Genomic DNA, 24192 nt, shown 5'->3' with positions numbered 1-24192 from the left:
GATAAACAACTTCAGCAAAGCGGCTGTATATAAAATTAACTCAAACAAATCAGTAGCCTTCCTCTATTCAAAGGATAAACATGCTGAGAAAGAAATTAGGGAAATGACACCCTTCACAATAGTCACAAATAATATAAAATACCTTAGTGTGACTCTAACCAAGCAAGTGAAAGATCTGTATGACAAGAACTTCGAGTCTCTGAAGAAAAAGATGCTAAGATCAAGAACAGACAAATGGGACCTCAAAAATTGCAAAGCTTCTGTAAGGCAAAGGACACTGTCATTAGGACAAAACAGCAACCAACAGATTGGGAAAAGATCTTTAACAATCCTACATCCAATAGAGGGCTAATATCTAATATATACAAAGAACTCAAGAAGTTAGACTCTAGAGAACAACATAATCCTATTAAAACTGCCCCACATGTGGCCCATACATATACAGCCATCCAATTAGACAAGATGGATGAAGCAAAGAAGTGCAGGCCGACAGGAGTCGGATGTAGATCTCTCCTGAGAGACACAGCCAGAATACCGCAAATACAGAGGCAAATGCCAGCAGCAAACCACTGAACTGAGAATAGGACCCCCGTTGAAGGAATCAGAGAAAGAACTGGAAGAGCTTGAAGGGGCTCGAGACCCCATATGAACAACAATGCCAAGCAACCAGAGCTTCCAGGGACTAAGTCACTACCTAAAGACTATACATGGACTGACCCTGGACTCTGACCTCATAGGTAGCAATGAATATCCTAGTAAGAGCACCAGTGGAAGGGGAAGCCTTTGGTCCTGCCAAGACTGAACCCCCAGTGAATGTGATTGTTGAGGGGAGGGTGGTAATGGGGGGAAGATGGGGAGGGGAACACCATAGAGAAGGGAAAGGGAGGGGTTAGGGGATGTTTGCCCGAAACCGGAAAGGGAATAACACTCGAAATGTAAATAAGAAATACTCAAGTTAATAAAAAAAAAAAAAAAAAGGGTACAGAGCTAAACAAAGAATTCTCAACTGAGGAATGCCTAATGACTGAGAAGCACCTAAAGAAATGCTCAATATCCATAGTCATTAGGGAAATGCAAATCAAAACAACCCTGAGATTCCACCTCACACCAGTCAGAATGGCTAAGATCAAAAACTCAGGTGACAGCAGATGCTGGCGAGGATGTGGAGAAAGAGGAAACACTCCTCCATTGCTGGTGGAATTGCAAGCTGGTACAACCACTGTGGAAGTCAATCTGGTGGTTCCCTGGAAAATTGCACACAGTACTACCTGAGGACCCAGCTATACCATTCCTGGGCATACACGCAAAAGATGCTCCATCATATAACAAGGACACATGCTCTACTATGTTCATAGCAGCCTTATTTCTAATAGCCAGAAGCTGGAAAGAACCCAGATTACTTCAAGAGAGGAATGGATACAGAAAATGTGGTACATCTACACAATGGAGTATTATGCTGCTATTAAAGACAATGGCTACATGAAATTCTTAGGCAACTGGATGGAACTAGAAATAACACTCTGAGTGAGATAACCCAGTCATAAAAGGAAACACATGGTATACACTCACTAATAAGTGGATATTCACCCAAATGCTTGGAATATCCAAGAAACAATTCACAGACCATAATGAAGCTCTAGAAGAAGGAAGACCAAAATGTAGATGCTTCAGTCCTTTTTAGAAGGGGGAATAAAATACAAAGAGCAGGGCAGGGACTAAAGGAAAGGTCATCCAGAGCCTGCTTCACCTCTGGATCCATCCCATATGCAGCTCCCAAACCCAGTCACCATTGCTGATGCCAAGAAGTGCTTGCTGACAGGAGCCTGATATGGATATTTCCCGAGAGGCTCTGCCAGAACCTTACTGATACAGATGAAGATTCTTGCATCTAACCATTGGACTGAACACGGGGACCCCAAAGAGGAGTTAGAGAAAGGACTGAAGGACTTGAAGGAGTTTGAAGCCCCATAGGAAGAACAACAGTATCAACTAACAGATACCCCAGAAGTCCTGGGGACCAAGCCACCAATCAGAGTACACAGGGAGGGACCCATGGCTACAGCCGCATATGTAGCAGAGGATGGCATTGTCTGGCATCAATAGGAAGAGAAACCCTTGGTCCTGTGAAGGCTCATTTCCCCAGTGTAGGGGAGTGCCAGGGTGTTGAGGTGGGAGTGGGAACATCTTCATAGAAGCAGGGGGAGGAAGGAGAGAGTATGTGAGAGGGGAGAAAGGGGATAACATTTGAAATGTAAATAAATAAAATATCCAATAAAAATAAGTAAATATTTTAAAAAAGAAAAAGTCTTGCCAATGTAGCCCATGCTGGTATAATTTCATGATCTCCCTGCCTCAGCCACCTAAGTGCTAGAATTACAGATATGCATTGGCACACCTTATAATATGTGATCTGGTATTTGCATGTTTGACAGTACTTCTAGTTGTGAGATCTAAGTGAGACTTCCCACTTACATTGGGTTATCATCTGAGGGTAAGGACTGTGCCCTGGAAGAATACTGTGGTTTGACCAGCTATCAGTCCATCTTATAGCTGAAGAACTAGGCTCAGAGAAGGTAATGATTTGCCAATTATAAGACCATTCAGATTATAAATCAAGTGATGCTCATGAGAAGCTGGTTATATAAATGTCCAAATTTTTTGGTCATTTTTCTAGAAAAAGGAGAAAATTAGTTCGATGATTCTTACCTGGTAGTGCAAAAATAATTTTTCTTACACCATCAATATCCAAAGTTGCAAATGTTGTTGGCAAGCTAGAAACAAAAAAGAGTGTTCTTGTTTGTAATTGCTGGGTAACAGAAGAGGTAACTCGAGAGCTCTAGTTTTCTTGTTGAATGATTCACTTACCATAGAAAACACTGTTCTAGGGACTTGATTTTAAACCTTCCTACTTGTAAACAATTGCTTTAGTAACATGTGCTTTCAAGTATCTGAACTTCCTAATTTTCTGTACTGTACTTTTTTTTTCCAGTGCCATAGGAACATATTACAAATTCTGATGTTTCCAAAAGTCCATCCCTTTATTCAGTGGTATTTATAGTATTTTTGTTGAAGATCTCAAACAGTCCTCTTATTATCAGAATACTACCCGATAAATCATTTCCAAGTGTCTTTGTTCAAGAAAAATACCTCTGATCTTAATTATTTTTAAAAGATTTATTTTTTATTTTCTGTGTATGAATATTTTACTGCAGGCATGCATGTGCACCACATACATGCAATGACTGAGGAGGTCAGAAGACTGCATCGGACCCTCTGGCATTTATGCTATGGATAGCTGCGAGGGACCATGTGGGTACTACCATCTGAACCTGGGTTCCCTGCAGGAGCAGCCAGCGCTCTCCAGCCCCTTATATTTTAAAAACAACATTCAGCAATATCCATAAAACCCCTCCCACTTATCAGAGATGCTTTTGAACTATAGATAAAAATCTTTGGCTAGAACAAAGTTAAAGCAACCATTTTCAAGATTCTGACATAAACTCCCATGGGAAATTTGAGAGGGCTCTGTGGTATGAATAGGTAGTTGAGAACAGTAATTTTTTTTCTATTGTCACATTGAATTTGGCTGTAAAAATTATATATGAATTAAACCTGGGTGATGCAAGCTTCTCAGGGACCATGAAAACTTCCCAAGAGGCAAAAATTAATTATTTTATGCACTAAATTATGTTTTTTTAAAACTTATTTACTATGGGAGTGTTTGTGTGTTACAACTTATGTATGGAAGTCAGAGAACCACTTCTGGGAGTCTATTCTCCCAAAAAGGGGATTAAAATTAGCTCATCAGTCTTGACAGCAAGTGCCTTTCCCTGCTGATCCATTCACTGGCTTCTTGGGTTGATCTTTAAAAACAGACCTTTCAGCTGTGTGGTTGGTGGTGGTACAAGCCTTTAACCCCAGCACTCTCGAGGCAGAGGCAGACCTATCTCTGAGGAACAAAGCAAGTTCCAGGACACCCAAGGCTGTATAGAGAAAACTTGTCTTGAGAAACCAAAACCAGACCTTTCACTTATTACTGTTTACTGTGATATAGCAACAGTAGCATTTTGAATGATTTTTAGCTCATTATTCTGTTATAACAGTGATGTCAGATTCTAATCATAAGGACACTGGGCTGCTTTATAAAGTATAACTGTGCTTTTCACTTCTGTTCTTCCATATGTGCAGAGTGATATCATCAATAATGATAGTATCAATTATTATTTAAGAGTAATATTTATGTATCATTATTTTATATGTTTCACAGCAGTAGCAAAAGATGAAATTTGCCATAGTATCTAGTAGATGAGAAAACTGAAACTCAAAGATATGAAAAATTTGACTCAACCTCACTTAGCTACTAAGATTTTTGTAAAGATAAAGATTTTGAACCAAAGTCATTTTAACTTTAAGGTTCATGTTAGGTAAAGTCAGAAGGTATAATCTATACTAATAGAGTTAGTACTTGGCAGACTTTGGGACCTCTGTTTCTATTATTATTTTGTTAAGCCCCTGATGGTTTGCAGTGTAGTAGAAGATTAGATTATGTGTTGGCAACTTAGCAATGATTATTACTGTTTGACAAGATAATATCCCAGATATTATGTTCTGAGAACAATGACATTGTTATTGGCAGGTCTGTTTAATGCTTTGCTATGTATCTTTTCCTTTATATTTTTAAGATCTATCTCCCTTCTTCCCTCCATTCCTCTCTTCTTCCTTTCCTGCTTCTCCCCTCTCTCGAGACCTCCTTTCTGTCTCTGCTTCCTTCCATATATTGGGTACATGACATGGTACTGGGGATCGGAACTCAGATGGCTATGCTTTTGCTGCGAGCACTTTACTGACTGAGCCATGTCTAGTTGCCTGAGTATCTTTTTCTTTAAAACCAAAGACAAAAGGAAAGGGCAAAGCTAACTTATTTGATTTTCTTTCTTTTTGTTCCACCAGTAAGGAGAAGAGATAACCTACAAGTTCTTACATTTAGATAAGTATAATATTCTGGTCAGTTAAGGGGGGAACACTTCAATTTCTAACCACTCTGTTGTGGCAAAGTAGCTCATGGATAACTGTATTTAAAGTTAATGTCAAGTATAAGGACACTTTAAAATTTCTTTTAAACACTAAAGAGCTAATTTCTTCAAAGGTACTCACTTAAAAAAGATTTACTTACAACAGAACATTTTATACCCAGGCATTACTATACAAGTATCTGGTTGCTGGAAGTGTGTTAGGTCTGGAAAGCCATTTTCTTAGAATTCAACACATAATGCTTATTCTGAAATCAGAATTAACAGCATTTATACAGTGATTGCGGTCCCAAACTGGAAGGATTTTAGGGAGAGAAGAAACAGGCTTAACTGAAGTGCCTCCTGAGATGAGAGTGGTAAACAAGGAGTACAAACACCACCACTACAAGCTGTGTCTAATTCTTCACAGCTGAAAACAAGCAATATCAGTGTCCTTCCGCACAAAGTGAAAAAACAAATGTACGTTTTAGAGGAGTGACAAATACAGTGACGTGCTTTTGAGATGTCTTCTGTGCTCTGATCAAAACACTACTGTTCAAAAGCACTGGGGAAAGGCTCAGTATACAATATTAGCACACGGCAGGCCATTATTTAGTTATTTTATGCCTGTGCATGTACATGCCGGCATGATGTGGAAGTCAGAGGACACTGCAGGACTCAGGGTCTTCCTCTTCCCTTCCACCAAATGGGTTCTGGGGATTGAACTCTGGTCATTAGGCTTGTTTACCTACTAAGCCATCTTGATGGCCCAAGATGTTTTTATTTATTTATTTTTTTTAATATATTTTTTGGATTTTCCAAACCGGGGGTTTCCCTGTGTAGTCCTGGCTGTCTTAGAACTCTGGTAGTAGCCCAGGATGGCCTTGAACTTGGAGATCCATCTGCTTCTGCCTCCTATGTGTTGGGAGCAAAAGTGTGTGCCATCATCACCTGGCCCAAAATGTTATTCTTAATAGAATGACCCAAATCCCATAGTTTCAATAAAATAAGGGCTTTTCCTGCAATAGATATATTGGGGCACAGTCATAACCATGTACAGACAAAGACTGCCAAGGATCTTAAGAAACTGAGAATACCATAGGGTTAATTGTGGTTTTTAAAAAAGATTTATTTTTGTATATGAGTGTTTTGCTTGCATATATGTCTGTGCACCATGTGTGTGCATGCCTTGTGTCTACATAGGCCAGAAGACAGTGTTAGATTTTCCTGGAACCAGAGTTGCAGATGGTTGTGAACACCAGGTAGGCACTGGGAACAGCAAGAGCAGCTTGTGCTGCTGACGACTAAACCATTCTTCTAGGTCTTTTAGGGATAATCTTAGCTTTGTACTAAATAAAGCTAAATTATGAGGGTAAAGCCTAATCCTTGTCCTAGAACTGTAACCCAGTGCTAACAATCCTGAGTGACCTTAGGAGAGCAGGCTGGTATTGACTTACAGCAATGCTAAGCTCCCATGCCACTCTTTCTCATAGTTCATATGAGCCCTTATCAGAGTATAACCCTGAACAAAAGTATCATTACTGTTTCCTGTGACACACACTGAGGTATGAATAGGTGCTCAGATTTATTGAGTGCCAGGATCTAAGATGGCAGCTTTATTGCCTGAAGACCATGGGTGTTTTAGTAATATTACTATTGGTCATTTTTGAGGATTTACCACTGTAGGACCTTCTCCCACCAATTCTTTCTAGTTTTAGAAAATGTGAAAATCTTCCTGTATGGTTTTTTCACTTTCTTCTGGGATAGAATGGGAAGCAATGTTAAACACCATTATGAAGTATTTATGTGAAGAAAAAGCAGTTGAGTCTGAATCTAAGTTTTTACAGGTAACAGAGAAACATGTTCAATACAACCTAAGAAAGCAACCATTCTATCTACTAGACAAGAAATGTGATCTATTTTCTCCAACAAGTCAATGGCAAAAAATAAAAACCAAAACCAAAATCACACCAAGATAACCACCACCACCACTACCACCCTGAACCCCAAATCTAATAACAAAGGGTTCAGGGGGAAATAAACATTTAATAGTGATTTAATCACTAAGAGCAATGAATGGACTTTACTTGAATCACAAATTAGAACAATTACAAAACAAAAAGCATTCTTTCTCTTGACATTTTGGATATTAGATAATAATACAAAACATTTTCTTAGAAAAGACAATACTATTGCATTCATGTAAGACAATGTTCTTAGGGGTTGTGGATTTAGCTCAGTGGTTAAATGGCTTGCCTAGGAAGCTAAAGGCCCTGTTCGGTCCCCAACCCAAAAAAAAAAGAAAAAAAAAAAAAAAAAAAAAAAGGACAATGTTCTTACTCTTATGACCTATCAAAATGGCAAGCTATTTAAAATCAGCTTTAAAATATTCTAGCCACCTTCCCCCACAAAAAGAGGTTGGGAATTGATGAAGCAAATAGAAATGCATGCTGGTAGTTACTGACTTCAGTAATGGACATGTGTTTGGGCTCAGTATTCTTCTACTTCCCTATATGTTTGAGAATTCTCATGCTAAACTATTTTAAGAAAGAATGAAGGTATGAGGAGAAAGAGAGGGAAAGGCATTAAACATACTATTTAAAAGGAGACAAAGTTAGAAAATTTCTTTGCTTTGTTGCTACCGAACTCATTGATTCAGAAGATGAAATCTTATTTCAAACTGGAACTGTACACATGAAAAGGAGTCTAGTACTAAATATTTTTTATTAAGACAAGAAAAAGTATAAAACACAGCATTTAAGACTTGATTAGTTAAAGCAATCCAAATAACCTAATAGAGTAGTTAAATTATTTTCATACCCTGGCTTCATAAAAACCCTGCCAAAATGGATCTGAGCATGAAGATCGATGTCCAGCACCTGCTTGAGATAGTCCTGCAAATATCAAAGACAGTCGTTTTATTTTCAAACACTTTAAATTAGACTTTTAAAACATCAATGACAATAAAATTGACTTATGATCAAAACATAAACATAAAACATCTTTGCTGTTTTAATGAAGTTGATATGCTAATCTCAACTGATCATTCCTCACTCATTCTCTTACTCATTTAATAATTATTTTGGGGTGCTCTGTGTATGAGTATCAGTGTGAGTATCAGTGGAGGCTCAAGAGGATATAAGCCAAACAAAGGAGGTCATTTCCCTGCCTTTCTAGAAAGCACATTGTAGAGGCAGAGGCTGTGCCATAATACTGGCAATCCCAGCACTTGAGAGGAAGATGTGGGAGAATCAGAAGTTCAAGGCCAGCCTGGGCTATATAGTAATAATTTGTCTTAAAAATGAAAACATAAAGAAAATTTTAGTCTAGTAGAGGAAGCCAGATAATAACTAGAATACACATAATAATGTTTTTATTTGAAGACTTTTTGTCTCTGAGATAACATTTTATGACCCAGAAAGGCCATTAATAAAGAAGTCTTTAAAAGTTATGGTTGGTGTGGCACAGTTACAATAGTGGTACAAATGTTATAGGGTATAAGTTCTGGATATAAATAAGTTCCATATTGGCAGTAAATTCTTTGAACTTTGAAAATGCTATTTTATTGTTTTCTGGGTTCTCTCATTTATGTAGAAATGATTTCTGCCAGTTTTATCTTTTCTTTTGAGGTGGAATGCCCTGGTGAGATTTGCTGTTGTAATAGATTTTCAGTAGGATTACCAAGGTATGGTTTCTTTGTAGCTTCTGGAAATCCCTGGCTTGTTGTCTTTTTTTAGTTTTGTCAGGGTTAGGGAGATAGTTTAGGCAGTAAGTTGACTGCTGTTCAAGCTGGAGGAACTGAGTTTGTATTCCCTGCTCCCATAAAGAAAGCGAGGCTCAATGGTACATAGCTGTAAGTCCAGCTCTGAGGAGGCAGAGGCAGGCAGACCCTTGGTGCTTGCTGGCCAGTCAAGCCAGTTAAACTGCTAAGCTCCTGGTTCCCTGTGCTAACTCAAGTAAAAACAAACCAACAAACTTACACGCATGTTCTCTTCTTGAACTTTATTTTTATATGCCAAGACTTTATCATATTTGTTTTATCTGCTTTCACATTTTCTATTGTGTTTCTAAACTCATTTCAGTTTCTAAGGTTCTTATTTTGTTACTTTTTCTGAGATATGTAACAGCTTTTAGAGATTCATGTGAGAAATATAAATATCAGTTTCACTTCTGGGGCTCTTTCATGAAAATGTCTTCTCTCAATTTTAAGTCATTTTGCTAGAAAGCTCTAGGTAATGATATATATTCCTACAGAAAAAAAAATTGTGTTTTGAAGAAGAAGAGCATTGCCCTTCTTCAAGAGTTTAAGCTAAAAGACTGAGGTATTTTCAAGATAACCATCTTCTATGAAAAACTGAATTGTTTTCTTTCTTTCCTTCTTTCCTTTCTTCTTTTGAGACGGTCTTACCAGCAGCCCTGGCTGTTATGGAACTTGCTATACAGACCAAACTGCCCTGAAACTCACATAGATGGCTACCTCTGCTTCCCAAGGGTTGGGTTAAAAGTGTGCACTACCATGTCCAGCTAAACCTCGGATTCTAAAGAATTATGAAAAAATTTTCATTAGCTTCTAGTTAGTCTTTTATGCTTAGCTTCTTGACCTTTTTTGTCATACCTCCTGCCCCAACACCACCTTGAGGATTTATGATTCCTTCCTTCCTTCCTTCCTTCCTTCCTTCCCCCCTTTTTTTCCTTTTTTCTTTTTTTATGAGAAAAGGCACTGTTATCTATTTAAGTAGCTGAGGCTGGCTTTGAATTCAAGATCCTCCTTCAGACCCTCTGTGAAATTGGAGGAAGATACTGCTAATCTCAGCAAATGTTTCCAAAAAGGATATAATGGTCAGGCATGACCTTGAAACAAGGAGAGTATATTATATGTTTTTTACCAGATGACAACAACCCTCCACAAGTGGATTAATAAAATAGATGCCATTTGTGGTTCATATTACAGTGGAAACAGCCAGGCACCAGGAGAGGATTAGGAAAGGCCATTGTAGGAGAAGTAGTGATCTATTTAGCTAAGCCCTGCAGAGTAAGAGGGATTCAGGCATGTTGAGGAAAGAGAGTGAATTGTATCATTTTAAAAGTAATTTTCAAGGTAAGGAAATAGGCTAATAGATAGGCCTGACAGAAAGTTAACTAGTGAATAATCATAAGATACTTAGTTTTTATGTAAGTTATAATACTAAATCATTGATTCTTAACTGTAGTTTAAGTGAACAAATTTTTAATATGTATTTTTCTGATTTTTGTATGCTATGGAAATCTCAAAACTTGAGAAGTGACTTTCATTTGCCTTGTTTTATAAAAACCATGCCTAAACAAAGCCTTAGGTATAATTAAATTTTAGTTAATTCAATGTTAATGAACTTGTGGTAGTGGTGGTGGTGTGTGGTGTAATGGAAATGCATGTGGATGCTAGAGAACCCACCATTTAAGAGAGTTATGGAGAGGAGAGGAGGGGGAGAAAGCACATGGGTGTAAGTGTGCAATCATGCTAGGAAGCACATGTATCAGTCAGCAGACAACTTGAGGGAATCGACTCTATCCTTCCACCAGGCGTGTCCTGAGACCCGCACTGGGTCAGCAGGCTTCAAAGCATGCTCTCCTGCAGGTTGAGGCACTTCACCGTTCCATTCCACCTTAGGTTTTAAGTGAGGTTATCACTGAGCCTGGAGCTCACTGGTGTGGGATCCATCTCCATAGCTGTGGTATACAGTGTGCTGCTGGCACTTACACTGTAGTTCCCGAGATCTGAATTCAGGTCCTCACGCCTGTGTTACAGCACTTTACTGACTGAGCCCTGAGTTACTGCAACTTTGATATTAATTAATGTTTTCCTACAACATGAAAATTATTTTCACATAATCTTCCTGTTTGGTTTGTACTTATTTTGTTTCTGATTAAAGAAGTACAACAAAGAACACAGATCCCTTACATACAGAAGAGTGAAACCTGTCCTAAAATTGCTATTTATGTTCAAAGTACAAAAAGATTTATTTATTTTTTGTGTATCAGCGTCTTCCTGCATGTATACTTTGTGCCTGTGAAGGCCAGAAGAGGCATGAGAGCCACAATTATAGTTACAGACTTTGGATAACATGTAGGTGCTGTGAGCCAAACCTGGGTCCTCTAGAAGAGTAGCCAGTGCTCCAACACACACACAGATTTCAGTCTAGCCCTTATGTTCATTTTCAAGTTTTTTTTCTTTTTCTGTTGTTGATGGTGGTGGTTTGAAAAATTAGGTAACTTTTTAGCCTTCTAAAGTTTAGACTTAAGTTTAAGAGAAAAAAAAGTTAGAATACTTTTACATTTAAAATTATCTCCAAAGTTCCTGGAGGGCCCCTAGAATGCCATAGATTGGTTTTTGCATCTTATAAGGAGAGACAATGAAAACAGTTAGGCTTATTTGATATACTATTCATGGGAGGAGCTGCATGTCTGAGAGGAGATGCTCACTTGGCCCTAGGTTAGATCCTTACAGTAAAGTGGTATTAACACACATATCAGAAACTGTGACTGTTAAGCCTTATATCAAATTGATTGGACTGATGAATGCCTAGGAGATTAGTCAAGCACACCTCTAGGAGTACTCACTAATTGAGAAAATCGTGCTTTGACCTTGAATACCAAGAGAAAGAATAACAGGGAAAAGGAAGAAGACGCCATCATGTGCAGGCCTCTCTTTGCTTCCTGGACACCCTGATGTGAGCTGTTCTGTTCCATAAAGACCTCTTTACCACGATGGACTGAAACCATGACAACACAGCTATAATAAAGTCTTTCTCCCTTACATTGTTTGTATTAGATATCTTATGAAAGTGATAAAAAGTGACTAACATTGTTTGATTTACATGAACTCTCTAGATATTTGATAGATAAAACTTCTGTAATTTTACTACCAGAGGAACATTCACCAAGACTCCTCAGTCAGATTTCCTGCATTTCCCTAAAACCCTAAGATCAGAAGTATATGCTTTCACACCTGGCTGGTCAGACTTATGAAGGTGTCATCCTACAAGAGATTTCACACAGTTCTGACAACTTGCCAGACTGCCCTGAAGGAGAGCTTGGAACTAAATAATGAGTCAGTGATGGGTGGGACCATATCTTGACAGGACTGTTTAGTTTTACAAACATCTTGTCTTGTATTTACACTTGGACTTCATGTCAAGATTTACAGTCAGGAGGTCACTGGACTTATTTACTACTCTCAATGCGATTGTGCTGTGTAAATTTCCTTTTCCTGCTTTTCATCATTGCTTGATTAAACTAGTCTACTAAAGAAAGTGACTGAACCTTGATTGTTAGTGTTGCCGGGGCCCAGGCTGACCCTAGCAACTCCGGTAACTCTCTGGGAGATAAGGACAATGATCAAGTCCGCAAGTCCTGGGAATAGTTTGAGATATTCTTATCTTAAAATCTTTCCTGGTGAATTAAAGTTCTAGTGTCAGAATCTTGAAACAGATAGTAAAATAATTACCAGTGTGCCTAATTATATTAGTTTTGTTTTCTTCTAAATAAAACTCTAAGGTAGATGATATGTTTGTTAGCACTCATAGATTAGATTCAGAAGTGTGCATCTTATGCTTACAACATTTTCGACATAACTGCCATGCTGGTGTGCACATAAGGTTTTGCCTCTGTAGAAGTGTAAGGAAAGACAAACATTAGGTCTGCCCAGCACCATTCTCTCACGACTAGCTCCTTAGAAACTAAAGTAAATTCTGTATACTATAATTCCTGAAAATACATTTAACATTAAACAGTCCTGAATTTAGGGTATGGTCTCATAATATTAAGAGCAACTTGATAATGAAAACACGCTGCAAATCATTTCCTATAGCGCTCCCACAGCACAAATTCCAAATGTCACCTTTGGATTTCATGAGAGTCTGTACTGTATTCTCTACCTGGTGCTAAAGGCTTGTGGGAGACTTGGAGGAAAGACTCACACAGCTAATTATGTGCAGCAAGAATACCTACCCACACTAGTGACACTTCCCTTCCAGCTACGATCTGAAATAGTAGCCTTAGATTGAGAGTCTTTTCTTTATGGGTCTTGGAAGCCAAAATTCTGTTCTCAAAAGAGTCTGACACCAAAGTTGTGAATGAAAATGCAGGTATTTTCCGTTCAGGTTACTGAATTTGTCAGAGACAAAAGAATTCACAGACCAGGGTCAGGTTGTAAGTTTAGACCATTTTGCAACTGTAGGGTGCAGGGTCCAAGATCATATAATTATATATTATATATACTCTAGCTCCTAGAAAATATTAATTTAAAAACCAGGCATGGTGGCACATCTGTATATCACTTTAGAGCTGGAAGCAGAAGGACCAAAATTCAAGATGATCCTTTGCTTTATAGCAAGTACAAGGGTAGCCTGGGCTACAGGAAACCTTGACTCAAAAAAGAGGAAAATATGATTTTATTAAAACTGTTATGACATCATAATTTTAAATTTTAAGTCATTATTACGAGATATGAAAAAATTTAGAAATAGACAAAACATTTCTAAAGTATTTTTGAGACAAAACATAAATTTGATTATAGCAAGGAATATTTTACTTTAATAACATTATTCAATGGGTCTAATAATCATAAGCTAACATTTCATTAAGACATACAAACTTAGTGATATGACAATGCTTAATCTGAGATTTATATAGGATTAAGACATACAATGTACAAAATACTTAGGCATATGAAGTCATACATGTGTATATTTTTCATTGTGATTATCAGTCATTTATGAGTTGCATAAAGGAGAATGGAACCTCTTCCTTTGGTTCTTCTTGTTGGGAGGGGGGGGCTGAAGAATATATGGTAGGTGAGATGGTTGCCTCTGTGAGTTCACGTTCAGATTGAAGAGAGGTGGATCTTTATTTTGGGCATAAATATAACAGATAAAGGAGGTCCCAATGTAAAATTAAGTGCAAAACAAAGTATGAGCAAAAAGCACTCTACAGTTTGCGGGATTTCCCAGAATGCTTCTGATATAAACACCCTGATTAATTCCATGCTGTCTTTTTTTCTTTAGAAAGAACAGCACTTTCTGAAGCCTTCATGCTGTTGACTTTGTGGGAGTCTGATAATGAATACCAGATCCCTACTTAGTGTTAGTGTTTATGGTCAGCATTAACTGTCAACGTGACACAGCCTAGACTTACCTGAAAAAGGAGTCTCAGTTTTCTTTATCAGGTTGGTCTGTGGGTATTTCTGCGAGGGATGGTCTTAAATATTGATGTCGGAGAGCCCAACCAAAAGGTGATACTATTCTCTAGCCAGGTGGTCCTGGGCTAAGGAAGCTAGCTCAGCATGAGCCTGCAAATAGCATTCCTTAATAGTTTCTGCTTGAGTTCCTGCCCTCACTCCCTTGAATGATGAACCTGGAGGTGTAAGTCAACACATTCTTTCCATCTCTGTGTTGCTTTGGGTCAGAGTGTTCTACTATAGCAACAGAAATCAAATCAAAACACTACCAAACCACAATAGTGGATCAAAGGTAAAATCATAAAGTGACTAAGTCCCATGAGCTTATTTTTCCATACCTTTTCCCCCATGGATACACCTCCTGACGTGATGATGACATCAGCACGGCTGATACCCTCATTCAAGGCATTGAGTAAGTCATCTGGGCTGGAATAATAAAGATAAATATGTTAACACAGAAAGAAATAAGCAGTGCTAATGAAAACTACTTTATAAATGCTATTGGTTTTCATTATCGTGAGCATAACAATGTGTTTGTGTGAAATGAGAATCAAATGGGTCTCTACAGTTAAGAGTGTATATTAACATGGAAAACAACCTTGTACAATGCTGAAGTAGTAGCTACTGGCACTTTCACAGGCCTTTTTGTTCAAACAATGCAGTAGAGGAGAGAGTGGGGTGCTGGAGGATGTCTGGAGTATTTTGGTTTGCCCACAATGTCCCATGTGCTGAAAGTGACATGTCCTGGAGTGCCTGCGCATACAAGTCACCCTGAGTGTTGGCAGGATCCCACAAGACTTTTTAGAGAAAGTCAGGTGTGGTGGTTCATGCCCATTATATCAGCATTCATGAAGGCTTGGCAGAAGTGATTAGGTAGGATAAGAAGATTTTGGAGTTCCCTGAAGCTTGAAAATATGGAGTCTGTCAATAGGAAGTGGAAGGGGGAAACCCCAAGTACTATGAAGAGCTAATAGGACCTTATTGGGAAAAGGAAAGGATAGGGGAAAGAAGGAAGGCTGCAGGAGCTACTGGGCGAGAGTAAGGGCAGGATGAGTGCTGGGGATGGAGGACGATCATACTCCTTTTAGCAAAGAAGGCAGTAAGTGCAGCAGCCCCTCCCCTCTGGGGGGAAGTCGGCCTTTCTCTATCTCCAGCTCACACTCTCCTTTCCTGAAGAGAGTAGTGTTTACTATCTGTCTGTCCTTCATGGACATCTGACATCTGAGAAGAGGGTAAGCCTGGTTTCTCATTTTCTAGGTTTGGCTTAGTCCGCCCATAGCCTAGACCCTGTTCTTTCTCTCGAGTTCCATGTGGTAACACTATAACCTCCCCAGAATTCCTCTTTTGCTTAAGGTCACTTGAATAAAAAGTTTTTGACTATAAAGAAATCTTTTATAGTGACTGAATGTGTTCCCCAAAGCTCCCATGTCTGTGAAGCTGGATATCCAGTCGCTTTAATGAACTACATGATAAAGGAGAGGCAAGAATGCTATTGATGCCAGATGGATTGAGACTGCTGACCTTAAATCCTGGTGCTGCTACTTGCTAAATGTTAAACCTTAGACAATAAAAGAAAAAGAAAAAAAAGAACCTATGTGATCACCTAATCGCCAATGGTCCACATGAAAAATTAGTTTGCAGAAGAAAATTACAAGAGATTTTTGTCCCAAATTCTTACTGTAGTTTATCTTGTTTTAAAGAAAATGCTCAAGGCTATTTTCTGCCTTGTGGCTAACAGATCAATAGTTTCTCAGTTTGGAAATGCCAGCTTGTCTAGCATCACAGCTGGGCCCATCATCTGGGTTCTGTTCTTCTCCATCTTACTGTTTCCCATCTCTGACTACTTGTGTAGCACACTTGTGGTGATCAAAGATGATGGCTTAATAGATTCAGATATGGTAACGACTAGAGGACTTACAATTTCATTTATGTTGCATGTTAGGCTGGATGGATATTATGCCAGTTTTATAGAAAAAGAAAGTGATATTCAGGGATCAAGATAATGTTAGAGTGAGACAGAAGAGTAGGGGACAGCATTGGGTGGAACTATGGTTTTTACAAACTCATTAAGCATTTGTTTCACCCAGCCCAAGGAAAAATAGTTGTAAGGGTTTTATTTTGATGAAATATGATATATAATAAAAGGAAGAGTCTCAATAGATTGGATTCTTGTGTAAAAGCACAAAAAAGAATATGGAGTAGACATAGACATAAGATTTGCCTGGAATTTCTATCAAAAACTGCACAGATGAATGGTTTAGGATAGCTATGGGAAATGACTCTTAACCCTAAAATCTGATGGAAACAAGTGTTTTGATTAGACATAACTTATGGACTTGTTTACAAGCCATGACTTTACTTTCCTTTTAGGATTCATTTAAAATTATAAAACATTTTCATCTTAAAATATTAACAAATGTGACTATTTCCCTATGTTTTATCTGCTTTATAGTTCTTTCACCAGACTTTTTTTTTTTTTTTTTTTTTTTTATTAACTTGAGTATTTCTTATGTACATTTGCAAACATCCCCTTCCTCCCCCCTTCCTTATGGGTGTTCCCCTCCCCACCTCCCCCCATTTCTGCCCTCCCCACAAAACTCTAGTTCACTGGGGGGTTCAGTCTTAGCAGGACCCAGGGCTTCTCCTTCCCCTGGTCCTCTTACTAGGATATTCATTGCTACCTATGAGGTCAGAGTCCAGGGTCAGTCCATGTATAGTCTTTAGGTAGTGGCTTAGTCCCTGGAAGCTCTGGTTGCTTGGCATTGTTGTACATATGGAGTCTCAAGCCCCTTCAAGCTCTTCCAGTTCATTCTCTGATTCCTTCAACGGGGGTCCCGTTCTCAGTTCAGTGGTTTGCTGCTGGCATTCGCCTCTGTATTTGCTGTATTCTGGCTGTGTCTCTCAGGTTCGATCTACATCCGGCTCCTGTCGGTCTGCACTTCTTTGCTTCATCCATCTTGTCTAATTGGGTGGCTCTATATGTATGGGCCACATGTGGGGCAGGCTCTGAATGGGTGTTCCTTCAGTCTCTGTTTTAATCTTTGCCTCTCTCTTCCCTGCCAAGGGTATTCTTGTTCCCCTTTTAAAGAAGGAGTGAAGCCTTCACATTTTGATCATCTGTCTTGAGTTTCATTTGTTCTAGGCCACTAGGGTAATTCAAGCATTTGGGCTAATAGCCACTTATCAGTGAGTGCATACCATGTATGTCTTTCTGTGATTGGGTTAGCTCACTCAGAATGATATTTTCCAGTTCCAACCATTTGCCTACGAATTTCATAAAGTCGTTGTTTTTGATAGCTGAGTAATATTCCATTGTGTAGATGTACCACATTTTCTGTATCCATTCCTCTGTTGAAGGGCATCTGGGTTCTTTCCAGCTTCTGGCTATTATAAATAAGGCCACGATGAACATAGTGGAGCACGTGTCTTTTTTTATATGTTGGGGCATCTTTTGGGTATATGCCCAAGAGAGGTATAGCTGGATCCTCAGGCAGTTCAATGTCAATTTTCTGAGAAACCTCCAGACTGATTTCCAGAATGGTTGTACCAGTCTGCAACCCCACCAACAATGGAGGAGTGTTCCTCTTTCTCCGCATCCTCGCCAGCATTTGCTGTCACCTGAGTTTTTGATCTTAGCCATTCTCACTGGTGTGAGGTGAAATCTCAGGGTTGTTTTGATTTGCATTTCCTGATGACTAAAGATGTTGAACATTTCTTTAGGTGTTTCTCAGCCATTCGGCATTCCTCAGCTGTGAATTCTTTGTTTAGCTCTGAACCCCATTTTTTAATAGGGTTATTTGTCTCCCTCGGTCTAACTTTTTGAGTTCTTTGTATATTTTGGATATAAGGCCTCTATCTGTTGTAGGATTGGTAAAGATCTTTTCCCAATCTGTTGGTTGCCGTTTTGTCCTGACCACAGTGTCCTTTGCCTTACAGAAGCTTTGTAGTTTTATGAGATCCCATTTGTAGATTCTTGATCTTAGAGCATAAGCCATTGGTGTTTTGTTCAGGAAATTTTTTTCCAGTGCCCATGTGTTCCAGATGCTTCCTAGTTTTTCTTCTATTAGTTTGAGTGTGTCTGGTTTGATGTGGAGGTCCTTGATCCACTTGGACTTAAGCTTTGTACAGGGTGATAAGCATGGATCGATCTGCATTCTTCTACATGTTGACCTCAGTTGAACCAGCACCATTTGCTGAAAATGCTATCTTTTTTTCCATTGGATGGATTTGGCTCCTTTGTCAAAAATCAAGTGACCATAGGTGTGTGGGTTCATTTCTGGGTCTTCAATTCTATTCCATTGGTCTATCTGTCTGTCTCTGTACCAATACCATGCAGTTTTTATCACAATTGCTCTGTAATACTGCTTGAGTTCAGGATAGCGATTCCCCAAGTCCTTTTATTGTTGAGCATAGTTTTAGCTATCCTGGGTTTTTGTTATTCCAGATGAATTTGCAAATTGTTCTGTCTAACTCTTTGAAGAATTGGATTGGTATTTTGATGGGATTGCATTGAATCTGTAGATCGCTTTTTTGGCAGAATGGCCATTTTTACTATATTAATCCTGCCAATCCATGAGCATGGGAGATCTTTCCATCTTCTGAGGTCTTCTTCAATTTCTTTCTTCAGAGTCTTGAAGTTCTTGTTGTACAAATCTTTTTACTTGCCTTGGTTAAAAGTCACACCGAGGTACTTTTATATTATTTGGGTCTATTATGGAGGGTGTCGTTTCCCTAATTTCTTTCTCGGCTTGTTTCTCTTTTGTGTAGAGGAAGGCTACTGATTTATTTGAGTTAATTTTATACCCAGCCACTTTGCTGAAGTTGTTTATCAGCTTTAGTAGTTCTCTGGTGGAACTTTTGGCATCACTTAAATATACTATCATATCATCTGCAAATAGTGATATTTTGACTTCTTCTTTCCGATCTGTATCCCCTTGACCTCCTTTTGTTGTCTGATTGCTCTGGCTAGAACTTCAAGAACTATATTGAATAAGTAGGGAGAGAGTGGGCAGCCTTGTCTAGTCCCTGATTTTAGTGGGATTGCTTCAAGTTTCTCTCCATTTAGTTTAATGTTAGCCACTGGTTTGCTGTATATGGCTTTTACTATGTTTAGGTATGGGCCTTGGATTCCTATTCTTTCCAGGACTTTTATCATGAAGGGGTGTTGAATTTTGTCAAATGCTTTCTCAGCATCTAATGAAATGATCATGTGGTTTTGTTCTTTCAGTTTGTTTATATAATGGATCACGTTGATGGTTTTCCGTATATTAAACCATCCCTGCATGCCTGGGATGAAGCCTACTTGATCATGGTGGATGATTGTTTTGATGTGCTCTTGGATTCGGTTTGCCAGAATTTTGTTGAGTATTTTTGCGTCGATGTTCATAAGGGAAATTGGTCTGAAGTTCTCTTTCTTTGTTGGGTCTTTGTGTGGTTTAGGTATAAGAGTAATTGTGGCTTCATAGAATGAGTTCGGTAGTGCTCCATCTGTTTCAATTTTGTGGAATAGTTTGGATAATATTGGTATGAGGTCTTCTATGAAGGTCTGATAGAATTCTGCACTAAACCCGTCTGGACCTGGGCTCTTTTTGGTTGGGAGACCTTTAATGACTGCTTCTATTTCCTTAGGAGTTATGGGGTTGTTTAACTGGTTTATCTGTTCCTGATTTAACTTGATTTCGGTACCTGGTATCTGTCTAGGAAATTGTCCATTTCCTGCAGATTTTCAAGTTTTGTTGAGTATAGGCTTTTTATAGTAAGATCTGATGATATTTTGAATTTCCTCTGAATCTGTAGTTATGTCTCCCTTTTCATTTCTGATTTTGTTAATTTGGACACACTCTCTGTGTCCTCTCGTTAGTCTGGCTAAGGGTTTATCTATCTTGTTGATTTTCTCAAAGAACCAACTTTTGGTTCTGTTGATTCTTTCTATGGTCCTTTTTGTTTCTACTTGGTTGATTTCGGCTCTGAGTTTGATTATTTCCTGCCTTCTACTCCTCCTGGGTGTATTTGCTTCTTTTTGTTCTAGAGCTTTTAGGTGTGCTGTCAAGCTGCTGACATATGCTCTTTCCTGTTTCTTTCTGCAGGCACTCAGCGCTATGAGTTTTCCTCTTAGCACAGCTTTCATTGTGTCCCATAAGTTTGGGTATGTTGTACCTTCATTTTCATTAAATTCTAAAAAGTTTTTAATTTCTTTCTTTATTTCTTCCTTGACCAGGTTATCATTGAGTAGAGCATTGTTCAATTTCCACGTATATGTGGGCATTCTTCCCTTATTGTTATTGAAGACCAGCTTTAGGCCGTGGTGGTCCGATAGAACGCATGGGATTATTTCTATCTTTCTGTACCTGTTGAGGCCCGTTTTTTGACCAATTATATGGTCAATTTTGGAGAAAGTACCATGAGGAGCTGAGAAGAAGGTATATCCTTTTGCATTAGGGTAGAACGTTCTATAAATATCCGTTAAGTCCATTTGGCTCATGACTTCTCTTAGTCTGTCTCGTCTCTGTTTTAATTTCTGTTTCCATGATCTGTCCATTGATGAGGTGGGGTGTTGAAGTCTCCTACTATTATTGTGTGAGGTGCAATGTGTGTTTTGAGCTTTAGTAAGGTTTCTTTTCGTATGTAGGTGCCCTTGTATTTGGGGCATAGATATTTAGGATTGAGAGTTCATCTTGGTGGATTTTTCCTTTGATAAATATAAAGTGTCCTTCCTTATCTTTTTTTGATGACTTTTAGTTGAAAATTGACTTTTATTTGATATTAGAATGGCTACTCCAGCTTGCTTCTTCGACCATTTGCCTGGAAAGTTGTTTTCAGCCTTTCACTCTGAGGTAGTGTCTGTCTTTGTCTCTGAGGTGTGTTTCCTGTAGGCAGCAGAATGCAGGGTCCTCGTTCGTGTATCCAGTTTGTTAATCTATGTCTTTTTTATTGGGGAGTTGAGGCCATTGATGTTGAGAGTTATTAAGGAATAGTGATTATTGCTTCCTGTTATATTCATGCGTGGATGTGTTATGTTTTGTGCTTTTCTTCTCTTTGTTTTGTTGCCAAAGCGATTAGTTTCTTGCCTCTTCTTGGGTATAGCTTGCCTCCTTATGTTGGGCTTTACCATTTATTATCCTTTGTAGTGCTGGATTTGTAGAAAGATATTGTGTAAATTTGGTTTTGTCATGGAATATCTTGGTTTCTCCATCTATGTTAATTGAGAGTTTTGCAGGATACAGTAGCCTGGGCTGGCATTTGTGTTCTCTTAGGGTCTGTATGACATCAGTCCAGGATCTTCTGGCCTTCATAGTTTCTGGCGAAAAGTCTGGTGTGATTCTGATAGGTCTGCCTTTATATGTTACTTGACCTTTTTCCCTTACTGCTTTTAATATTCTTTCCTTATTTTGTGCGTTTGGTGTTTTGACTATTATGTGACGGGAGGTGTTTCTTTTCTGGTCGAATCTATTTGGAGTTCTGTAGGCTTCTTGTATGCCTATGGGTATCTCTTTTTTTAGGTTAGGGAAGTTTTCTTCTATGATTTTGTTGAAGATATGTACTGGTCCTTTGAGCTGGGAGTCTTCACTCTCTTCTATACCTATTATCCTTAGGTTTGATCTTCTCATTGAGTCCTGGATTTCCTGTATGTTTTGGACCAGTAGCTTTTTCCGCTTTACATTATCTTTGACAGTTGAGTCAATGATTTCTATGGAATCTTCTGCTCCTGAGTTTCTCTCTTCCATCTCTTGTATTCTGTTGGTAAAGCTTGTATCTACAGCTCCTTGTCTCTTCTTTTGGTTTTCTATATCCAGGGTTGTTTCCATGTGTTCTTTCTTGATTGCTTCTATTTCCATTTTTAATTCCTTCCACTGTTTGATTGTGTTTTCCTTTAATTCTTTCAGGGATTTTTGTGTCTCCTCTGTATGGGCTTCTACTTGTTTATTTATGTTTTCCTGGAATTCTTTCATGCATTTTTGCGATTCCTCTCTGTAGGCTTCTACTTGTTCTCTAATGGAGTTCATCATGTCTTTCTTGAAGTTCTCCAGCATCATGATCAAATATGATTTTGAATCTAGATCTTGCTTTTCTGGTGTGTTTGGATATTCCATGTTTGTTTTGATGGGAGAATTGGTCCCCGATGGTGCCATGTAGTCTTGGTTTCTGTTGCTTGGGTTCCTGCCCTTGCATCTCGCCATCAAATTATCTCTAGTGTTACTTTGTTCTGCTATTTCTGGCAGTGGCTAACCTGTCCTATAGGCCTGTGTGTCAGGAGTGCTGTAGACCTGTTTTCCTCTCTTTCAGTCAGTTATGGGGACAGAGTGTTCTGCTTTCGGGCGTGTAGTTTTTCCTTTCTACAGGTCTTCAGCTGTTCCTGTGGACCTGTGCCTTGAGTTCACCAGGCAGGTCACTTGCAGCAGAAAAGTTGGTCTTACCTGTGGCCCCGAGGCTCGAGTTCGCTCGCGGGGTTCTGCCCACGGGCTCTCCGAGGTGGCAGCGACCACGAAGATCTGCGCCGCCTCTTCCGGGAGCCTCCGTGCACCAGGGTTCCAGATGGCCTCCGGTGTTTTCCTCTGGAATCAGCAATGTGTGTAGAGAGCAGTCTCTTCTGGTTTCGCAGGCGTGTCTGCCTCTCTGAAGGTTTAGCTCTCCCTCCCACGGGATTTGGGTGCAGAGAACTGTTTATCCGGTCTGTTTCCTTCAGGTTCCGGCGGTGTCTCAGGCAGGCTCCTGCCGCTCCTGGGACCTCCCCCACAGGAACCCAGAGGCCTTGTACAGTTTCCTCTTGGGTCAGGGATGTGGGCAGGGGTGGGCAGTGTTGGTGGTCTCTTCCGCTCTGCAGCCTCAGGAGTGCCCACCCGACCAGGCAGTAAGGTATCTCTCCCACGGGTTCTGGGAGCAGAGAGCTGCTGCGGGCCGGGATCCGCGGGTGTGGGCTCACCAGACTTCTTAAACTTTGTTTTGCGTCTGCTTATGCATCTCTAATTGGTCTTATAGTTACAAGGCTTGGACTGGCCTTGTATACCCTACCACTAGTGTTGAAATTCATTTTAAAAAAGCCAACTTATTTATTTATTTATTTATTTAGTGGCTTGGTGGCAGACACTCTTACCTGCCGTGCCATCTCACTGTTCCCTGACTTTTAAACTTTTAACTAATAAAAACTGAGTTTGCTTTTGAAGATCAAGATATTAACTTAAATAATGAGATAAATGGCATTAAAATAATAGACATTACAGAAGAAAGAAAACCTCCCAATTTTCTCAGTTTATTAAATAGATATGAGAATATATTAATTTTTCAAGGATCAGATAGTAAAACCACAAAACATAATCTGTCCTGATACTTAAGATATAATTCTCTATGTATGATCAACTGACACTTGAGAAATAAAATTAATGACAATAATGCTCATGTTTTAAAAGAACAATATACTTACTTCCACACCTATGACTGATTTCAAAATGCTGTTATATAAGCAGGATAGGAGCTGGTACTGAAGTTGACAGACATAGCGAGATAGTCAAGGTCATGTTGTTTTCATTTAAATTATCCTTCTAAGTGACCATAATATTATTCATATTGTGAAAGACACATCATTCTTTAGAGTCTCCCTTCAGGCAAAAGCTGTCAACATGTATAGATCTTACTTGAATATGAGGAATATCGCATTGTCAAGTATGATGGGACTCTTCTTTATATAATGGTGAATAAAAACGTATTAGTAAAAATGAAATAGTGAATATATCTGATTATGAGAATCACTATTTAAGAGTAAAACAACAAAGGTTACTAGATGGGATGAATTCCAAAATAATAAAGAATAAAAGAGAACAAACAGTATCTATCTGAAGCCAAGCACCAACAGAGCCAGGAGAAGACAATGAAGTTGTGTAAATGGTAGTGAAAGTTGAGATGGAAGCGAAAATCCTGCTAATCACTCATGTAGACTTTCTACTGAAGCATAACATCTCAAGAATATGCAAGATA

At 39.0% G+C, this 24192-nt stretch overlaps 1 protein-coding gene across 1 annotated transcript in view; it reads right to left on the bottom strand.

The window, feature by feature from the left end:
- Gphn (gephyrin) overlaps window positions 1–24192 on the bottom strand; it is a 289114-nt gene that overhangs the window by 13414 nt on the left and 251508 nt on the right. The window contains exons 18-20 of the mRNA XM_032907990.1: window positions 14562–14649; window positions 7830–7903; window positions 2707–2771 (exon numbers count right to left, since the gene is read on the bottom strand). Of these exons, the coding sequence (XP_032763881.1) occupies window positions 2707–2771; window positions 7830–7903; window positions 14562–14649 (227 nt within the window). The remainder of the gene's footprint in view (window positions 1–2706; window positions 2772–7829; window positions 7904–14561; window positions 14650–24192) is intronic.

Source organism: Rattus rattus, chromosome 7 (genome assembly GCF_011064425.1).
Source record: "Rattus rattus isolate New Zealand chromosome 7, Rrattus_CSIRO_v1, whole genome shotgun sequence".
NCBI classification, from domain to species: Eukaryota; Metazoa; Chordata; class Mammalia; order Rodentia; family Muridae; genus Rattus; species Rattus rattus.
The sequence above is the reverse complement of the archived record's forward strand: the minus strand, read 5'-3'. Positions and strand labels throughout refer to the sequence as shown.